The 19,171-nt window shown below is 35.9% G+C and overlaps 2 protein-coding genes across 5 annotated transcripts in view; both read left to right on the top strand.

The window, feature by feature from the left end:
- Nucleotides 1-229: 229 nt before the first annotated feature.
- Nucleotides 230-14,168, top strand: LOC133876297 (mitochondrial import receptor subunit TOM40-1). Of its 4 annotated transcripts, none has more exons than XR_009901522.1 (11): nucleotides 230-483; nucleotides 837-918; nucleotides 1,021-1,120; nucleotides 1,559-1,654; nucleotides 1,778-1,828; nucleotides 2,492-2,557; nucleotides 5,195-5,296; nucleotides 6,367-6,435; nucleotides 6,514-6,597; nucleotides 10,598-10,677; nucleotides 13,538-13,631. XR_009901522.1 is itself a non-coding variant. In XM_062314576.1 (11 exons), the coding sequence occupies exons 1-11, from the start codon at nucleotides 348-350 to the stop codon at nucleotides 13,918-13,920; spliced, it is 939 nt and encodes a 312-aa protein (XP_062170560.1). In that variant the 5' UTR covers nucleotides 231-347; the 3' UTR covers nucleotides 13,921-14,168. The 4 variants fall into 4 exon arrangements, 1 of the variants encoding a protein (XP_062170560.1); XR_009901524.1 differs by lacking the exon at nucleotides 13,538-13,631 and adding an exon at nucleotides 11,120-11,713; XR_009901523.1 differs by lacking the exon at nucleotides 13,538-13,631 and adding an exon at nucleotides 10,762-11,072.
- Nucleotides 14,169-15,772: 1,604 nt separating this feature from the next.
- The window catches only part of LOC133876289 (prolyl 4-hydroxylase 1), a 29,137-nt gene continuing 25,738 nt past the window's right edge, over nucleotides 15,773-19,171 (top strand). Inside the window, exons 1-3 of the mRNA XM_062314570.1 lie at nucleotides 15,773-16,131; nucleotides 16,562-16,609; nucleotides 17,584-17,646. Of these exons, the coding sequence (XP_062170554.1) occupies nucleotides 16,065-16,131; nucleotides 16,562-16,609; nucleotides 17,584-17,646 (178 nt within the window). The 5' untranslated portion in view covers nucleotides 15,773-16,064. The remainder of the gene's footprint in view (nucleotides 16,132-16,561; nucleotides 16,610-17,583; nucleotides 17,647-19,171) is intronic.

Raw genomic sequence — 19,171 nt, 5'->3', positions numbered from 1 at the left:
TGTTTATAAACGTGTCATTATGACCTAAACTCGTTTAACTTAAACCTAAGCCTTATAACTTTATGTTGGGTTCGCGGGTCGTGTAAAATTGTAAACTCTAGAATTACTATTAAACTTTAAATTTTATTGAGTTTTCGAAAAAATGACATGGATCGGGTTATGGGTATCCAAAAGTAGGAAACGGGCATCGACTCCCTCTATCCTGTTTGACCCAAAAGCAGACCTCCCTAGGGTTTTAGAAAGCCGGGGCTTTTAGTTTAAGATCCTCTGAGGGGTTTAGACGCTGAGATAGAGAGTTGGGAGTGAAGGAAAATACAAAGCTCTTTGTTTTCCTGTGATTGAACACAATGGCGACGGCACTGAACGTTCCTCCAACAACTCCTATTCCGACGCCGCAGCAGATGAAGAAAGAGGAAGAGAAAGTGGATTACTTGAACCTCCCTTGTCCTATTCCTTACGAGGAGATCCACCGTGAAGCTCTCAGTTTGTCCCTATTTCTCTGTCTCTCTGTCCTTCATTTTCTTTTTTGCTTTTGCCGGGCTCTGATTTTTAGTGGGTATCAGTCTTTATGGCTAGTATTTGGAGATTTACTTGGTTGGATGTTAATTTTGAGTTAATTGGGTATAACGTTTTAGTTCTTCATTGTTTGTTTATGTGTTTGAACTGAGGGGGATTTGCTCTTGTATTATGTCAATTTAGGATCAGGAGTCATAATTGCTAAAACCGTTAAATGGGCTTTATTTTTTTTTGATCTTTGTTTTAATTTTGATTATTTTTATTGATGCAAAGTAAGAGGGGCATGGAGTTTGTTGAAAATGAGTATTTGTTTGGATCAGTGTCTTTAAAGCCAGAACTATTTGAAGGGATGCGCTTTGATTTTACCAAGGGACTCAATCCGAAGTTCTCACTAAGTCACAGGTAGCTTTGGCCTTCTCATTTTTGGTTTTCAAGTTTCTGTCCATGTTTTCATATTTGTATATTGATTTTAATGGTAACTATGCATTGTTCACCACCGGACAGTGTGTTCATGGGACCAATGGAGATTCCTTCACAATCTTCTGAAACCATCAAAATCCCTACCGCTCACTATGAATTTGGTGCGAACTTTATTGACCCAAAGGTAACTTACCCTTTATTGAGTAAATTTGTTTATTTCATTTTTTTTTGATAAGCAAGCAAAAATATTAATGAAAAAAAGCATAGGGCGCCCCTAAGTACACATGAAGTATACACAAGAGAAACCAAAGCTAACCCGAGGAAATGTGAACAAAAACCACAAAAAAAACCCTAGAACCTGAAAGAACACCCAAAAACAACCCACATAAGAACCCAAACAGAAGCACCCACCAAAGAACCCAAACAAGAACAAAAGGAAAAACACCCAAGGACCCAAGATACAACCCACAAAAACCACCAAGGCATACAACCCTACATCATTTGGGCCTTGCCTTTCCTACACCTAGAAGAAGCTTTAAAGTCGCCTTTCCTACATCATTTGTTTATTTCATGATGATCTTTAATTAAATATACACTGCTGGCATGGATGGCTTTTACGTAGTTGATGCTTTTTGGGAGAATAATGACTGATGGGAGGCTCAATGCAAGACTGAAGTGTGATTTAACTGAAAATCTTTCATTGAAGGCTAATGCTCAGGTAAATGCATGTGTTATCTGCCCCTTAGTGCTCTTTTTGCCTTTTGTTCCTCAATAGTTTTTTGCTGACAATGTCCTTTATTATGTATAAGGCAGTTGATTATCTTTTCTTCTGATGTTACAGCTTACAAATGAGCCACATATGTCACATGGCATGACTACTTTTGATTACAAGGTTAAGTTCTCTTGCTTATAAACTTGTTTGTATTCTATCATTGTCCTTTTACCAATGAATTTGTAGTGAATTGCATTTTTTATTTGTTTATGTACTTCTTCCTGCTATGCCATTGGAGTGTTTGAGGCTGCAGTGGCACTTTATTTACTCAAAAAGTCTTTTACCTGCAAAAGTACTAAGAGGGCTATGCAATCTCATTTTGTTAAATTCGTACATGGCTATAGATTTTTTTGTGATAGAGTTTTGTTTACTTTTCATGAAAGGTTCATTAATTCTTTTTGTGCCAACAATTGATAAATTCAATGAGGAAGTGTCAAGTGGCACTTTCCATGTTCAAATGACGTTCTCTCAACTTTTGTTCTACAACTTTGAGTTGGATTTTATTTTACTAATAATGAGTAGTAATTTTAGCTCAAATGGAAGATCTTCTCCATATAAAACGAGGATGAATGTGAGGTTGTGGGTTAAAGACCAACTGGTGCGTGTGTTATTTGCTAATTCAACAATTATTACTTTCCATTTGCTAATCTTATTCTTTGTTGGACATATTTGAGTTGGACATATTTGAGTTGGACATTTTTTTTGAAGCTCTCCTAAGTTGGTAAATCTTTGATTAACATTATAGTATCTCTCAATTTCTTGAACCCATTTTATTCTATGCAGGGTAAAGACTACAGGACCCAGTTTCAACTAGGAAATGGTGCCTTATTTGGAGCAAATTATATTCAGGTATAGGATCTTCTGGAATCATGCCATATTTTTTTTTACTCTTCTTGTTGGACTGATTAATTTATGTTAAAATTTGTATTTTTGAAGCTGGATATATGGAAGAGAAATGGGTAGTATCAATCTGGAAAATATAATAGAATTTGTTGATCTAATCTGCTTGTATTATAGAAATACCAGTCCGAAATAAAACAGGTCCCTGCAAAAGATCTGTTACTGCAGAAAAATGAGAAATACAGAATCTGTTAATACTTCACTAGCTATGATCTTATAGAGAGATCATTCCTTGTCTTTTCTGTAATGGTTTTGCAAAAGACCCCTCCGCCTAATGTTTTTCTCTTCAATCATACAGAGGCAGGTCTCATAATTAACACTTGAACAGCCTCGTCCAAAGTGCTTAGAATGTTATCTAAATATCTTAAAGTTTAATAGTGTCTGGCATCCATTAGTTGAGTGGGTTTTGTTCCATTTTTTCAAAATTGTAATTGATTTATCTTTGTCCTAAAGTTTAATATGTGGAGATAGACTCAATCTATGTTTATGTGTTTGAGAGGAGAAAGAAATTTAGGTAGACCTACGACTTCAAAGATAGCTAGACTCATGATGGGATTGCAATGTGTTAAAAGGGCTAGAAATGTACAATGCCCAAGGTTTTTGGCACAAAGCAAGGAACCAATTTGCTAAGACCAGTTACCTTTTTTATTTTTTTATTTTTTGTTGATAGATGATATAACTCTCCACATTTACCAGGGTGTACCCAAGATTTGGAGTGTAGCAATACCAACAAACATGCCTCCTTACAATTGTTACTAGGTCGATCTATCCTTTCATTTCTAAGAGGTTTGAGGTTTGGTGTTACCAAGTGTGGTAATAATACAGTTTGTTTTAAGGTTGGGCAATTTAAGGTTTGCTTTGTTGATTATAGACTGCAAAAACATTGTGTCATTGATGAGATAGTAATATTATTAATTGTCTAAGTTGAGTGGTGGTGGGCTTAACATTTCCCATCTTCTGTTTTCGGATGACACTTGGATATTCTGCGGGGCAAACGTTGAACACCTCTGTCATTTGTGTTGCCTGTTCTTATATTTTAAGGTAGTATCAAGTTTGAAGATTATCTTGGCTAAATCGAAACTGGTCCTTGATGGTAATGTCAATAATGTAGAATATCTGGCACGCATCCTGGGATGCAGGGTGTCTTCCTTGACTATGAAGTATCTTGGTTTTCCTCTGGGAGCTTCTTATAAGGCTAAATCTTTTTTTGATAAGTAAGCAAAAATTTATTAAAGAAATCGTAAGGCGCCTCTAAGTACACATGTGGTATACAGAGGAACAACCAAAGCTAACCCGAAAAAACCCACATAAACCCTAGAACCCACCAAGGCACACAATCCTATGTCATTTGAGCTTTGCCTTTCCTACGCCTAGATGAAGCTTTAACGTTGCCATAATTGATGGAGCTTTGCAAATTCAGGAGCTCCCTCTTGCCTTCGGACTTCTGACGCGCTATCATCTTGTCTCGCTAAAATTATTCTTCCATGGCATCCCAAATAGCCAAGGTCTCCTCCCCAAAAGCACCATCTAACACCCAATCCAAGGGCATTCCATCCCAAAAATCAACGTCCTCCTCCCAAACCTCAATCTCCCCGTTGTGATCAAAACTGACAGGCCAAATCTATTTGGGATGCCATTATTGAGAAGATTGAGCGTCATTTGGCTAGTTGAAAGCAGTTGTACATGTCTAAGGGTTGTAGGATTACATTGATTAGGAGCACCCTCTCTAATTTTGGCTACTTATTTTTGGTCTCTTCTTCCACTCTCTTCGGGTCTTGTCAATTGTATCGAGAACCTTTAGCGGGATTTCTTGCGGGGTGGTATCATCGAAGAGTTCAATTTTATCTTACAGGTTGGAACAAGGTTTGTTCTCCAATTCAAACTAGCTGAAGTTGGGTTGGATGTGGATGTAGGCCCTTGCTTAAATCCTGGTGCAGGTCAGCCATGTTGCTGTTTTGCAGTTTGAAATCTTTTCCGATTTGTTGACTACGAAGTTAAGAAAAAAGCAAGGGATGTACTTTTTTCATCTTCACTAAATTTTTTACTTTCTTTTAACCATCGTTTAAGAAAGAAGGGACTTTTATTTAAAGATCAAGGCAGAGGAAGGCTGATCTATATATTCTTGTGATAATCCCCATGGCCCCTTGAACCACAGAATACTGAACACGTATACTGTACATGCTACAAAAAAATGCTCAGGGAAAATGCTATATGATTTTGCTCTGTTTTATATAAGTTGTTATAAACATCTTGCCAATTGAATAATTTCTCAGATTATGTATGTGATTTTCATTTTAGCAGCTTCTGTATATGTTAATTGTGATTTTTTATTTATTATATATGGTTTCAAGACAAATATGAGAGGTTCTTTTGGAATTCCATCATGACAGTTTTTGTATTGATAACACTGATGCTAGGTGGTGCAGAAATGCTGTATGCTATTCTTAGTATTTAACATGCTTTTGCTTTTGTAATTTTTTGTTTATTGCCAATCATCAACCTTTCTCTCTCTCTCTCTCTCTTAGACACAGAAAAAGCAAAAAGTATATGAAGAATCTTTTACTGAAAGAACTTAATGTTTTTCAGAGTGTGACCCCGCATTTGTCTTTTGGTGGTGAAGTGTTTTGGGCTGGTCAGCATCGGAAGTCTGGTATTGGTTATGCCGCTCGATACAATACGGATAAGATGGTATGCTGGCATCAGTTTGTCCTTATCACATAATCATAAAAGAAAAATGGATTCTTGGTGCATATATAGCAATTTAGTTATTCTGCTGTGTAAGGTTACTTAGCTGTTCTTTTGTCCACTACTGTGCTTCTCCTTTCTCATTTCTGTTTTCAAATAACCCCCCCCCCCCCCCCCTCTCTCTCTCGAAACACACACACGGAAAAAAACATTTTTTTCCCTTTAATAGTAGTGTGAAGAGCTATTCAAGGTGACAAGTATCTGAGATGTACATCTTCGCTCTTCCTGAAAGCTTAATGAATGCTGAATTCATTATGAGATGGTAATAGTTTACATGGAGAACCCTTTTGGTCAAGTTTTAGTGTAAAACCCCAAATTATATATTTGACTTTGGACCTACTGTGTTATGCATAGTTAAGACAATGAATGTGATGGTGATCTTACTTTGTTGTGGATTCTGAGACCGTGTCAAGCTTTCCTTGCTGATCTGTTGTACCTTAGCCTGTTTTTTTTCACCCGCCAATCCCCAGTAGTTTGGAGTTACATCAGTAGGTTGATCTTCTCTTCTCTGTTCTTGTCTTTTTCTTTTCTTCCTTTTTTTTTTGTTTGGGGGGAGGGGGGGGGGGTATTGAGCTTCTTTAATTCCCACACGCTGGTATGAAAAATTCACATATGCATGGTGGGGTCGATTAACCTAGTTGCTTATTTTCTACACACACATCCATGTCTATTATACACATTGTGGGGATTACTTCATGTTACCCACATTTTGGCCTAAACTGAGTTGCTGTTTGCTCAAAAGTTTTCATTTTTTTGTAACCTATTCCATAGTGCTTTTATGCTATATGTTTAATTCATTTGCTCTAATTCGCTATGATATGTGGGTGTATAAATTATTCTTTAACTGTTTGGAATTTGTAAAACGAGAAGTTTTTTTTTTTTTTTTTTTTAAATTTTTTAATTTTGGTTCATGTGTTTGGGGAAAAATTTGTGGTTCTTTTTGGGGTGGATATATATATATTTTTCTTAATACGTCATTCTTAGTTGAGTTGCATTAACCAATTTTCCTGCAGGTTGCCACAGGTCAAGTTGCAAGTACAGGATTGGTTGCTCTGAGCTATGTTCAGAAGGTATCGGAGAAGGTGAGTGAATCTAGCTGAAGAGGAATATGTTATGATTGTTACCAAGTTTTATTTCTTACGCATTTTTCTTCTTTTTAGGTTTCTCTAGCATCGGACTTCATGTACAACTACATGTCAAGAGATGTCACAGCCAGTTTTGGTTATGATTACATCCTTCGACAGGTAGCTTCTACTCTTGTAAATGCTCTGGCATCCTGGAATTGGTATAATTTGCCTGTCATTGTATGTATTTCTTAGTTGTTTTATGTTACATGTGTGGTTAGTTTTCAAATATGACTATATTATCATTATGATATGAGAGGTAATAATATATTTTTTCATTTTTGACATTGCAAGTTGATACCTTTTTATTTTTTATTTTATTTTTTCTTTCTTTTTTAATAGTCTGACTCTAGGTCAAGTCCATAGCTTAGGTTAGACACACCCTCTAACCAAACTGCACTTTATTGAGATGAGAGCCTTGTAGAATATGTTTGATCAGTTTACTTTAATCAGGTGGGTACAAATATAGACCATGCAGCCAGTAGGTACTATACTGAACCTGTTACAATTCACATGGAAAAAGTATGTTATCTTTCTGAGTGTAAATCCAGCGTGTTTTGATCCTTAATATCAACTTAAGGAAGTATTTTGCAATGTTATTAGATAATCGTATTTAGTCTTTGTGTGTGTGTGTGTGCCTATATAGGATAAGCCTCAGCCTCATGTGCGCGCACGCCTATATAGTATAAGCCTCTGCCTCGGTTTTGATACACATGCCTCAGTTGTTTGCCACTCATGTCTACTTCTATTTTATCAAGTAGATGTCTACTTCTATTTTATCAAGCAGCTGAAGGCCCAAATATGGGCTGCACTTCCATTTGTAAACTGGTTTCTTGGTATAAATGATCTAGTAATGCTTCCACTTATTTGGGATGATCTGTTAGCATTATGCTGAAGATTTGTGCAAATCCAGTTTCTTAACAGCATTAGCATATCGCACATCTCAAAGGTGTACAGTCCTTAATTTTTTTTGTTGATATTCCTACCATATTTTGCTTAAAGGCTCTGTTAACATGTTTAACAATCATGTAATGTGTTCTGGTTATTCTTTAAAGTTTATCTCTTGTATTCTAATGTTCAGATCGGCTCATATATGAGAAAATTGACTCACTTGGCTGCGACTTCATTGTCTTTGGTTCTATTTCATTTTCCTTTAGAGTTTTGTTACTGTAAAATTTTGTTTGGAATTGAGGCTTTGTTTGGTTTTTAAAACAACTAGTTGATCGGATCCTTAGGTGACCTAATCTTGTTGGGATTAAAGCTTAGTTTTTTGGTGTGTTTGGAAGGAAAGAAATCTTAAGTGTTTTGAGGATGTGGAGAGTTCCATGGAGGATATTTTAGCTACGTTTTTTCATACGTTGTATCTTTGGACGTTGGCTTTTTTGTCCTCATTATCGATTAGCTTTGTTGATTTCCTTGTTTGTTTTTCTATTCCTAGTTAGGTGTTTCCTTTTGTATACTCCCAGTATACTTAGGGGAGCCTTATGCTTTCAAAAAGACTAAATATACTTACTAAAAAAAAGCCTAGTTTAGTTGAGTTGAGAATTATAAGTTCTTGCATCTCTCTATGGACTAGATAACCTATTCCTTATTGTGTGTTACATATATTTTTTTATTTAAAGTTCTAAAAATACTGTTTGTATACTATTGTGAATGACTTATCAAAAAAACTATTATGAATGGTCCTAGGATTTAAAGGATTGGAAATAAAGAAATCCATGTTAAATGCACCCCTATAATGTTCAATTATTAGAAAATGAATTTTTGAAAGGCTGGTTAACAGATGGTATTCAAAGGAAGATCCTGTTTTCTTTTTGTCTGAAACCTTGGCATAGATCTAAGTTATGATCTCCATCCATGTTAAATGCACCTACAATGTTGTTCAATTATTAGAAAATGAATTTTTGAAAGCCTGGTTAACAGATGGTTTTCAAAGAAAGATCCTGTTTTCGTTTTGTCTGAAACCTTGGCATAGATCTAAGTTATGATCTCCCATAAAGTTTCGAATTAAAAAGAAAGGGAAAGTACAAAACATTATTTGTCTTTTAACAATATGGGGAATGCTGAAAGCCATAGTACGTGCCAAAGAAAAATGTTGAGCTCCTAATTCCCCAGTTGTAGTTTCTAACTTTCTAGATGATGAAGGTGCACAAGCTGAGCTCTAGGAACTGTCAAGGATTTTCTTGGATACATTAATTGAAGAAACATGATCTTAGGTTATTTGGAAGCATTTCTTTAAGTTAAGAAACTTTAGTGGAGGGGTTGGACTGTGGGGGCGTCTCTCTCTCTGGTGAGTGAGGGCGCGTCCCGCTTAGTTTTTGTGCTGGTTTTCTTCGTGCATTAGCTTCTCTGGTTGTTCATTTGGTTGCTTGGATGCCTTGGCTTCTTGTTGTCGACAATGGCTGAAGAGATTGGTGCACGAGTTTTGTGTTGGTGAGTAACAAAGGTCATATTGGGAGTTTTTTTATAGAAGTGAAGTCTTTTAAGTTCATCATCGAGCAAGGGGGTAACTCCGTCAAGCTAAGAATAGTGAAACGAGGGAAGGGGGCTATCTGCATTTGATTTTTTATGGGGAAAGAGGGAGCTTTTTGGTTACTCTTGACGGTCGATGAGGTGGCCAGAGTGGACGACAGTGGTGGGATTTGTATCACTTCCTCGGTATTCCATGATTTGTTTTTGCTAATAAACTGGAATTGTGCTCATTTAAATAGATGGAACAAGTAGTTCTTTGGGAATGTAGAGGGGAGGAAGAAGTCTTTAATGTAGGAGATTCAGTCTTTGGATTATTTACAAGAGGAGAGGTCTCTTGTAGAAGAAGCAAGAGTCAGAAGAGCCAAGGCGAAAGCAGATTTGGAGTGTAGCTCTTATGGAAGAAGTTAGTTGGAGGCATAAATATAATGCGACCTGGTTAAAGGGAAAGGGATCACAATACTAGATTTTTTCACCGCCTTGCCAACTCTCACAGGGTAGACAACTTTATCTCTAGCCTTAGCATCAATGGTAGCAGTCTTGATCGAGCTATAGAAGTAGCAGTACCATCAAATGAGTCCAAGTAATCCGACACAGGAGAAACAAACCCCTTCTGCAGAGTCTAAAGAGGGAAAATCGAAACCTTCTCATTTGGGGCACCAGTGAACTGTATCCATAAAGAGAATCTTGAAATACTAAATGATTGTATCATTAATTGCCTCTTGACAAACTCAACTCTCCCCAAATCACACGTAAAGTTTGCAACATGTCCAGTGCCAACAGAAGACCCCGTGTTATGGCAGCTTTGAGCCTTGCGAAGCAATCTCTGGGGTACGAGGAATTGACCGGTCCCAGCCCTTGCCCAACCAACACATCTGTGTATGACCAGTTAATAGTGGCTTCAGCCGGAGCCCACAACAGTGACGCCAAAGGGCGCCCAAGCAAGCTAGATGAGTAGTCTCCACCTAGAGACACCTCTGATTGACAGTTTGTATGACCAGCTCTGACATAAACATTTCCATTGCAAATTCCCTGACCATCTAAACTTTTATGAAAACTTTCAAACATTTCCACTGCAAAATATCACAAAATATAGATAATTGCATGCCATGTTACATTAATTCTCATAACATTGGCCATTACATTTTCTTTTGTCTTTATCTTCAATACATTAGAGTCTTGGACATTAAAATTTTTATTGTATCTTCATTGCCACATTCTACATTAACTTGTTCTCTGTTTGATACTCTAAAATGTTTGCCAATTGAAGCATTGACTTCTCTATCACGAACCCTAACAGAAAAATGAGCATCAACTATGCATTAGACCATATCTTGGATTTCTAGAAAACCAAATTTTTGTCTTCAGTATTAGTTAATTCTTTCTATCAAGTTGAAAAGGATCAAATGGTCATGCATACAAATCTTGTCAGCCCATCAAAATAATCTGTCCTTTATGAGTGCCATTTTTTTTTATAAGGTAATGACAATTGATCAACATCCATTGATGGGCCGACAAGATTTTCATGCATGATCATTTGATCCTTGCAATCTTGATAAAATAAATTAACTAATGCTAATGAGATAAATTGGGTTCCATGGCAAATTGAGGTCTACGCTAATTTGATAGTTTATACTCATCTTCTTGTTAGGCCTTGTGAAAAGAAATCAATGTTCCAAATGGCGGACATGTTGGAGTATTACAGAGAGACCGAGTTGACATGGAATTTGGGTGAGTAAGGTGTAATAACAATTTTAATAGACAAGCGATATGTTAACAATGACTCTTATGTTATGAATGTTGAACCTTAAATAGAAAAAAATACAACATGGTGGTGCATGATAAATAAGGACTAGTGTCATGGGCATTATATCATCTGGGCGTAGAGGTCACAGAATGTATAAGAAGATTGGTTTGCAGAGTGGCTAGAAGTTGGCTGGGCATACCGATTCATTGGCCATGGGAATATTGCACTTCATATAAATAAATGTTGTTTTGGTTACATGTAAAATGTCTAGCTGGTGCAATTGAAATGGATTAAACATCGGTGATCTAGTGTTCTGAGCAACAGAATATATCTTGTTATGTATTTTGCAGATGTAAATATAGTTTGTTTGTTTGTTTTAGTTAGTTTTTTATTTTTATTTTTTATTTATTTATTTTTATATTGCAGGATTGAAATATAGTTGTATGTGAAGCTACAGATTCTGAGACATGTTGCTTTGCAGTCCCTTATGTCACCATTTTATAATTGTCTGGGCTCATTGTACTTAGAATGCTTAACATTCTTCTTGCTGCTATATCCTCCAAGCAAAGCTTAAATCTTTATTTGGTTTATTAGATCTTTCATTCTCTTATTAAAGAAAAAAAAAAAGAAGGAAATCTGTCATTTGTTACTTCGCATTTAACTCGTACTTTAGAAAAGCCAATTTCATAAAGAAGATAACTCTCGCTGACCTCCAGATAGATCACAAAAGAAATTCTGAGGGGCTTGCAGCTGCAAGATCAATTTTATAGTTCTATCTATACACAATTTAGTCAGTTGAGAGCTCAGATTATCACTATAGAATGGCAGAATAAGATCTCATTTGGATGTTAGGTTGTTCAATCAACAAGGCTATAGTTTACTACCAGGACTTGCATCATGAAGAAAAGTATATGCCCCGGGGTCTGGGCTCAAGCGTTAAGGGGTGGGGTGGGGTTTGTGTAATCTGAGGTTCAATTTTTCCTGAAAAAGGATACACACACACACACACACACACACACACACACAACAATGTGAAGTATTATATGCATTGGTTTCTTCTCATCTTTCTCTCCTACCAGATAAGGGAAATGGACATCCCCTTTCCATCCTTCCCACTAAGCATTCATGAGAAAAAATGGGTATCTTTTCCTTCCTCCAATGTTTCCATCAGTTTATCTTTTCCATCCTTCTACCAAATGGGGCCTAAAGTCCAATCTTTTCATCCTTTGTACCTGCTCTGCAAGATCAGCCCTTTGGGCCAAATGGCACTTCCACTTCCCATAAGAATGGGGTGGTGGATGAGGTGATGGGTCAAATCTCACGGGGTATGAATTACTTACCAATTGAATTTAAAAAAATAGGGTTTTGCAAAGTTGGCATTTTTTTCCTCCCCCCTTGGAAAGGGCCCTCCCCGTGTGGAAAGACAATTTTGAGTGTTGGGAATATGAAACTACATTTTGAAGTAACAAAACCAATCAAAGGATAAAAATGAGCTGCTGGTGGATTTAACATGGAACGCCACAATTGACAGTTTGCTAACTTATATTAGTACTTCTGTTAAACATTAAGGAAGAGTTAACTACTTAGGAGCATATCCAAGTGTTCCCATTTGAAGCTAATAATAGAACAAGAATGAAGAGTAAATTTTTATTTCAGAAAGTCGATGAAAATTTATTGTTTCATTATATAAGTTTGGCCAAAGAAAAATACATGATCAGGATAGAACTTGTAGTAAAAGTTTAGTTTGACAGTTTATCTATCGAGACAGTTTGATTTCTTCTAAGTTATTCATATTTTATGTTTTTCCTTTTGGAAAACTAATAGACTTATTAAAAAAATTTAATCACCAAATTCGGCAATCTAGAATTAGTTACAGGATTGGATTGATGCTATTTGGTTGGTCAATCAATTGGTGCCAGAAATTTGTCTTTATGTTTCATTAGAATATATATATATATTGATAATTAATCAAGATATCATTCAAAGTTGTACTAGAATATATGTTTTTTTAGAATATATGTTTTACTAGAATATAAATTTAGATATTCAAGAAAAGTTGTACCTTTTTGATATATTAAAGCTAGACAAAATTATAATAGAATAATTCACTATGGAACTTTTGCATGGTATTCCATAAAATTTTGTCAAGTTCATTAAAGGGTAAGAATGCCAGAAAATCTGTATGGATCAGTGCCTTGCTGATGTGTGTGTCTAGCCTCTAGGTTAGGTGATATTTCTGTTGCAGTCTGCAAGATCCGCCATGTTGTGTAAGGGGGAGGGGAATTTCCTATGGAAAGTCATCACTCGACACAGGAAGAGGTTTGGAACCTCTATCCATGTCTCTCTGAGAATTCTTAATTGCCTAGTTGTAAACATTGATAGTTATTCCTTCCTATAGAAGAGAGGCTGGAGTGCTTTACCATAACTAATAGCGGAAATGCTAATTAGCAGTGTTGTTAATAAAACAGTGTTCTTATTCGAAATGTCTTGTTGACTTCAGCCTAAGCCCACCATTACTCTTAGGGTGGGCTCAGCCCCCAAGCCAGTTTTCAATTCGCTTCTCTCTCTCTCTCTCTCTCTCTCTCTCTCTCTCTCTCTCTCCAGCAAGGCTTCCTCGGAAATAGTCTGACAAGCCACGCCTTGCAAGATGATGGGATGCATGTACAGATGGCTCACAGTTATCTGCTTTCTCTTGGTTCTGATAGTTGTCATAGAAAAATAGGTCAAATATTTGAAAGTTCTTGTCACAGATTCATTGTGTACCGTTTGTGAATGACAAGCTGGATTCTGTGCCTTAACCTCAATTCACCATTCTGCCTGACTATTTCTTTATGGTTCTTACAGTGCCGCCTCAGAGGGAAGATTGATTCCAATGGTTGTGCGGCTGCTTTTCTGGAAGAACGACTGAATATGGGTTTAAATTTTATACTTTCTGCAGAGGTGAGGATCAATTGTTAGCCGGTGCTTTTTCCTTACCTGCGTGCCGGGCAACTGTGATTATGGGAAGTCCTATAATATAGTAGTCTTCTAGATGGATGCATATCTGAGATATGTTTTGTAAATTGTGGAGAACTTTTGAATTATCATTGTTGAACAGTGTAGAAAAGTTCCATAGGTTATAGATCAGCTGCTTAGATCTGCGTATTGACAAGTTTTCGGATGTCTTGCAGCTTGATCACAAGAAGAAAGACTATAAATTTGGGTTTGGACTGACGGTGGGCGAGTAGATGAGCACAACTTGATGCTGTTTTATCCTCATTGTTGGTAGCAACGTTGCGATCCTTCTTGCTTTATTTTTCCTATTGTCAGCAGATCAAAGAATCGGTTTTGTACTTCTATTATTTGTGGGTAGCATCAGATGCTGCCACAATCCTAGCGGTCATATTGATTGATTTTGAGTTACACCCTTGTTACCCTTTAGGGCTGTAGAATGAGATGAAATAATGAAATTTAAAGATATTTAGGGTTTAAATAATGTGATTGTTTTGGTTCTTTTATTTCTGTTCCTTTGAGTGGGATACGGAAAAACGCCACGGCGTCGATTGATAATCTTTTTTGGGGAAGCTTTTTGCTTTTTAATAAAAAATTAAAAGCATTAACAAACAGCTTTAAACACAATATTTACATAACTCTCAAAAGTACACTTTTTCATCCGAAAAGCTAAAAACATCGTCTAATAGTGTTATCAAACGAATCATTGTGGGAGGGGAACATTTGAGCTCATGAAAAATTCACCGTTCAAGCCTGCTACCGCTTTATGAACCCTATATGCTTGAAACCCTACAAGGCTTAGTATAGGGTTATACAGGGATTGCATAAAGTTCAAAACCCGAATGGAAAGTTTGGGAGAGAAAAAACGTGTTCACCAGCTTGATTAAGCTTTTGAATATAGTATTGTTTGCCAATTGACTTTGTTCGCTTGTCCAAGCCTCTGTATTTCAGTATTTGTGTCTGGTGTGTATGAAAGTGTTGTTACAGCCTTTGACAAATCAAATTAGGGATCCTGATTTTATGTAATAGGGTTGTGTCCTGTTACACTGCAATAAGGCAGTTCCTGTGAGAGGTCGTTTGGCTCTACTTGCTTGTGTCTTGCTTGTTTGGATTGTCTGCACACTTGTTCGAGTAGGTAGGACTTGGGTAGGCTATCTTATGGGTCTGCGTTATTGTCATGCAGTAGGACACATTTATTGAACAAGATCCACGTCGACCAATTAGTGGGAGTAAAATCAATTTAGTTTTAGCACTGTTTTTTGGTAGAGAAAAATGATGTACACCACATAATTTTTGGCAATTACCAATTGGGAAATAAGTAATTGGTGTTCTAAAAGGGATTCAACAACATCAACCTCTCTCTAGCCAACTATAGAAAAAAGGGTAAAATGGCATCAAGAAGTTTACCACCTCCCTTTTTTTGTAAAAAAAAAAAATAAAAATTATTTCTTCTTGATTTTTGGAGAAAATGTATGTATGTATTAGTTTTAAAAATACATACATACATTTTATGCTGGAAAATACCCACTTCATAGCCGGTGGGGGCTCACTATGTTAACCTAATCTAAAATGACCCAAACCTATTTTTCTTCAATTTTTTTTTTTTGCTGGAAAAACTTGATGTTAGACCACTAACAAAGATGCTAAGTGTTTGGTGTGCTTTAAGGGCCCTAGGTTTGATGGATTTCATACTAATGCTAATTATTAAAGTGGGTTTTTTTTTTTTTTTTTTTATTTAACAATGCAGTATACTATACCCACATTTCAATCGAATGATGTGTTAATAGAGTAATTCTATATATACAGTGTGTGTCCATAAAAAAATAAGGTGGCTTTTAAAATTACCATTTGATCAATCACATGCCTAATGATAATTTTAAAAGTCACATCATTTTTTGATAAACATTATATATATATATATATATATATATATATATATATATATATATATATATATATATATATATATATATATATATATGTAAAATTACTTGCGTTAATGTCCAGCAACTTCTATTTGGGTAAAAAAAAAAAATGAAAATTTAAAATAACACGGTCATTTCAGCCCAACAAAACAATTTTTCAAAACCTCAAAATAGAGAAAGAGGCAGGGAGAAGTTGAGGTTTCAAACCCGGTGTAGGGGTCTAGGGGATTTGGAATTCCTGGTACGTGATCGATCTGACTTAGAAAAACAAGCGTTGCACAAATTTGACCAAAAAGAAGAGCAAAAGATGACAAGAAAGTTGGGTAAATAAATAACATGAAACAAAATCTCCTTCTCCAGAGTGGTTTCTTCCTGTCGCTCCCCACAGTTGTGAACGGGTCTCCCACTCTCTCTCTCTCTCTCTCCAAACAATATCAACGAAATTGAAGTAAAAAATGACGGCGGCTCCGATGAAGATCGTGTTCGGGCTGCTGACGCTCGTCACTGTGGGAATGATTATAGGTACGCAATCAATTCATTCCTTAACTATAAATTTGTTTCTAATCTAATCTAATCTGAATCCTCAACCCAATCTCTAATTTTTCATTTCTCTTTTTCATTGCTGCTTCAACTCTTTTGCTTGATTTCTCTGATTTTCCATAAGGATGCCGTTTGTTTCTCGGGAAAAAAAAAAAGTCTTTCATTGGTTTTGTTCGAAAACAAGTTGTTATTAGATTCCTAATACTTCTGCCTTTTACCAAAAAAGTGGGTCCCGCCTGCTGAAGAGATCAAGGTTTTTTTTTTTTTTTTTTTTTTTTTTTGGATTCAAAAATTGATTCCATTCCTAAAGTGATGATGTTGTACATTGATAGTGCTCCCAATGCTTTATTGACCACCAACAGAGAGCTTTCTATCAGTGTAATTTTACTGATATGTTGTTTTGGAATTGCAGGTGCTTCATTTCAACTAGCATTTATACGAAAGTTGGAAGACTCCTATGGTAGATTTCTTGGGCATTCCCTCTATAATAAGCTAATATAAATTCTTACTAAATAATGAGCTCATATTATGTCTTACCTTTCCTTGCATATCATGCTTATATTATGTTGTATAAATATTGTATGTATGAGAAATGACTATCTTATGTTTGTCCATTAAATTTAGCTTCTTTTCCCTCTGTATCTTTTCCTTCTTAAATTGCTGTTTGACATTTGTTTTTTTATTTCTGAAATTATACACCAAGTTGAAGAGTTGACATGCTACTTATGTTAGTGCAACTCTTGGTACATATATTTTAGTTTTGCAGGCAGTTACCTGGTATTAGTGGGTGGGTTTGAAATTTGACTTTTTAAGTTACCTTAATAATTTATTGTTGGAGTTAATGAACAAGTGCAGGGCATATTTTGGAAGATTATATCTTCTCATACTTGCAGGAGGGTCACTTCACTTTATCTAGGAAGTAGAGATGATTGGAAGATAAGATACTTAGACATTAAGTGGAAGGAAGAAGCAGAGATGCTGAAATTTGCAGGACATTTGATGATATATCTATTAAATTATATATTTATTTTTTGTTTCTGATATATTTACTTCAGGGAAGTGAGCAGCAGTTTAAGGTATAAGTTTGTGGTTTTGAAATTGACTGATTTCAATGCAGTAGTAAATTTTCTATTTCCTTCACAGATGAAACTTAGTTTAGATTAATAAGACGAGTGTTGTTATATCAATAGCAGTAGTAGAGAATTTTTGGCAATTATAAGAGCATTAGAATTGTCTCAATTAATTCTAAAAAAAATGTTATGGAGCTTATTGTCAACATTATGCTATTCTCCTATTCCCAAGATTTTGATTGTTGATGGATGTTTATGTTAAAAAATATTTTTTCTGCTCGGATATATGCTTCCTAAGTTATATTTTGTCTTATTGTATTTTATCAAATGAAATACTTAAGATTCATATCCTTTCTGGGGACAGAGTTTCCACCATTTAGAAGATTGCAGGGGAATCAGAATGATGGCAATCTTCAACTGCCTGGAGGTGGGTATGCTTCCTACCATTATGTTTGTTCCCAAAATTGAGTTTTGCATCAGAAATTTTGATTCCATTTTATTCTGATTTGATTGCCTCTGCAAACTATAAAATGGACCCATGATGAGTTACTTATTTTAATTTTCAAATTGTGCCTTTGATTTATTACATCAACAGTTTATGTAGTATGAATTTGAAACATGTGTCGGACTTTGAAATGCTGTTTTCAATGATTTATCGATAATGTGACCGACATCTTTTTAGTCATGAACCAATAGGTATGTTTTCAACATTGTAGCATTTTTTTTAATAAGTAATCCAATCTCATAAAGGAGTGGAAGGGGGGCGCAACCCAAATACACGGGAAGTATACAAGAGAAATATCAAATTAAGAAAAAGAAGAATACATATCAAGAAATTCTAAAAAATTAGAAAAACGAGAATAGTTGTAAGCAACCATCAAAACATAAAGAGATTTGAACTTAATGACTTTTAATTCTATCACCTTCCTCTTACAATCTTCGAAGTTTCGAGCATTGTGTTCTCTCCAAATACACCACATTAAGCACAAGGGAATCATCTTCCAAACTTCTATATTGCAATGTCTTCCAAACTGTCTTGCCAATAGGCCAAAGGCTAGACAGAACCTTTGTGGGTCTTGAGGTGTTTTGTTCTCAGGTTTTAGGTTTGTTTCCTTGTGGGTTTAGTTGGGTTTATTTTGTGGTCTACTTCTTCGGTGTTCTTTTCGGGTTTTGGGGTTTAGCTTTTTTGGGCTTGTTTGTTTTCTTTGATTGGCTTTGGTTATTCCTTTGTATACTCCCAGTATACTTAGAGGCGCCTTACGCGTTTTAATAAAACTTTTCTTACTTATCAAAAAAAAAAAATGTCTCGTCTAACCCGTTGGGGCATGACCCACTCTATCCCGAATAGACGACGAAAGATCAATTGTATTATTGCAACAAATCTTTGGCTACTTCGCAATGGAGCAATAGATGATCAATGGTTGCCCTACTCTTCTTACTCGCAACACCAATCCACCACTATGATGTCCCTCCTTCTCAAGTTATCCATAGTTAGAATCTCCGTCCATACAAAGAATGCCACTCTCGAAAGATTCGTATTCCTCCAAATGCTCTTTCAGGGAAAGGGAGAGCCATAGGGGGGAAATAACGCATTGTAAAAAGATTTGACCTCAAAAACCCGCCTTTGGAAGGAATCCAACAAATCTTACCTTCACCACCTCGTCTCAACCTGAGAGAATACAAAAGGTTAAAGAATGAGGTAATCAAATCCACTTCCCAGTCATGCATTGATTTGATAAAAGTAATGTTCCACTGTAAAGTGTCATTAGAAAATTGCCAATGATTTGCCATTTAAGCCTCCTTGAAGCGAGTTGTAATTAAAACTCAAGGAAAGATGCCTCCAAAGTTTGAACCCTACCATGTATCATGCCAAAATTTGATCTTAGAAACATCACCCACCTCAAATCTAATAAATCTAGAGAATTCCTCCCATCCCCACCTAATATTTTTCC

Source organism: Alnus glutinosa, chromosome 1, assembly GCF_958979055.1.
Source record: "Alnus glutinosa chromosome 1, dhAlnGlut1.1, whole genome shotgun sequence".
Lineage (NCBI taxonomy): Eukaryota > Viridiplantae > Streptophyta > Magnoliopsida > Fagales > Betulaceae > Alnus > Alnus glutinosa.
The sequence above is the reverse complement of the archived record's forward strand: the minus strand, read 5'-3'. Positions and strand labels throughout refer to the sequence as shown.

Bases quoted from the DNA above. Each gene is read 5' to 3' on its own strand.
- LOC133876297 (XM_062314576.1), top strand. From the start codon at position 348: ATGGCGACGGCACTGAACGTTCCTCCAACAACTCCTATTCCGACGCCG. The intron at 1,121-1,558 runs GTAACTTACCCT...GCTTTTACGTAG, and splicing joins CGAACTTTATTGACCCAAAG to TTGATGCTTTTTGGGAGAAT. The intron at 2,558-5,194 runs GTATAGGATCTT...AATGTTTTTCAG, and splicing joins TTGGAGCAAATTATATTCAG to AGTGTGACCCCGCATTTGTC.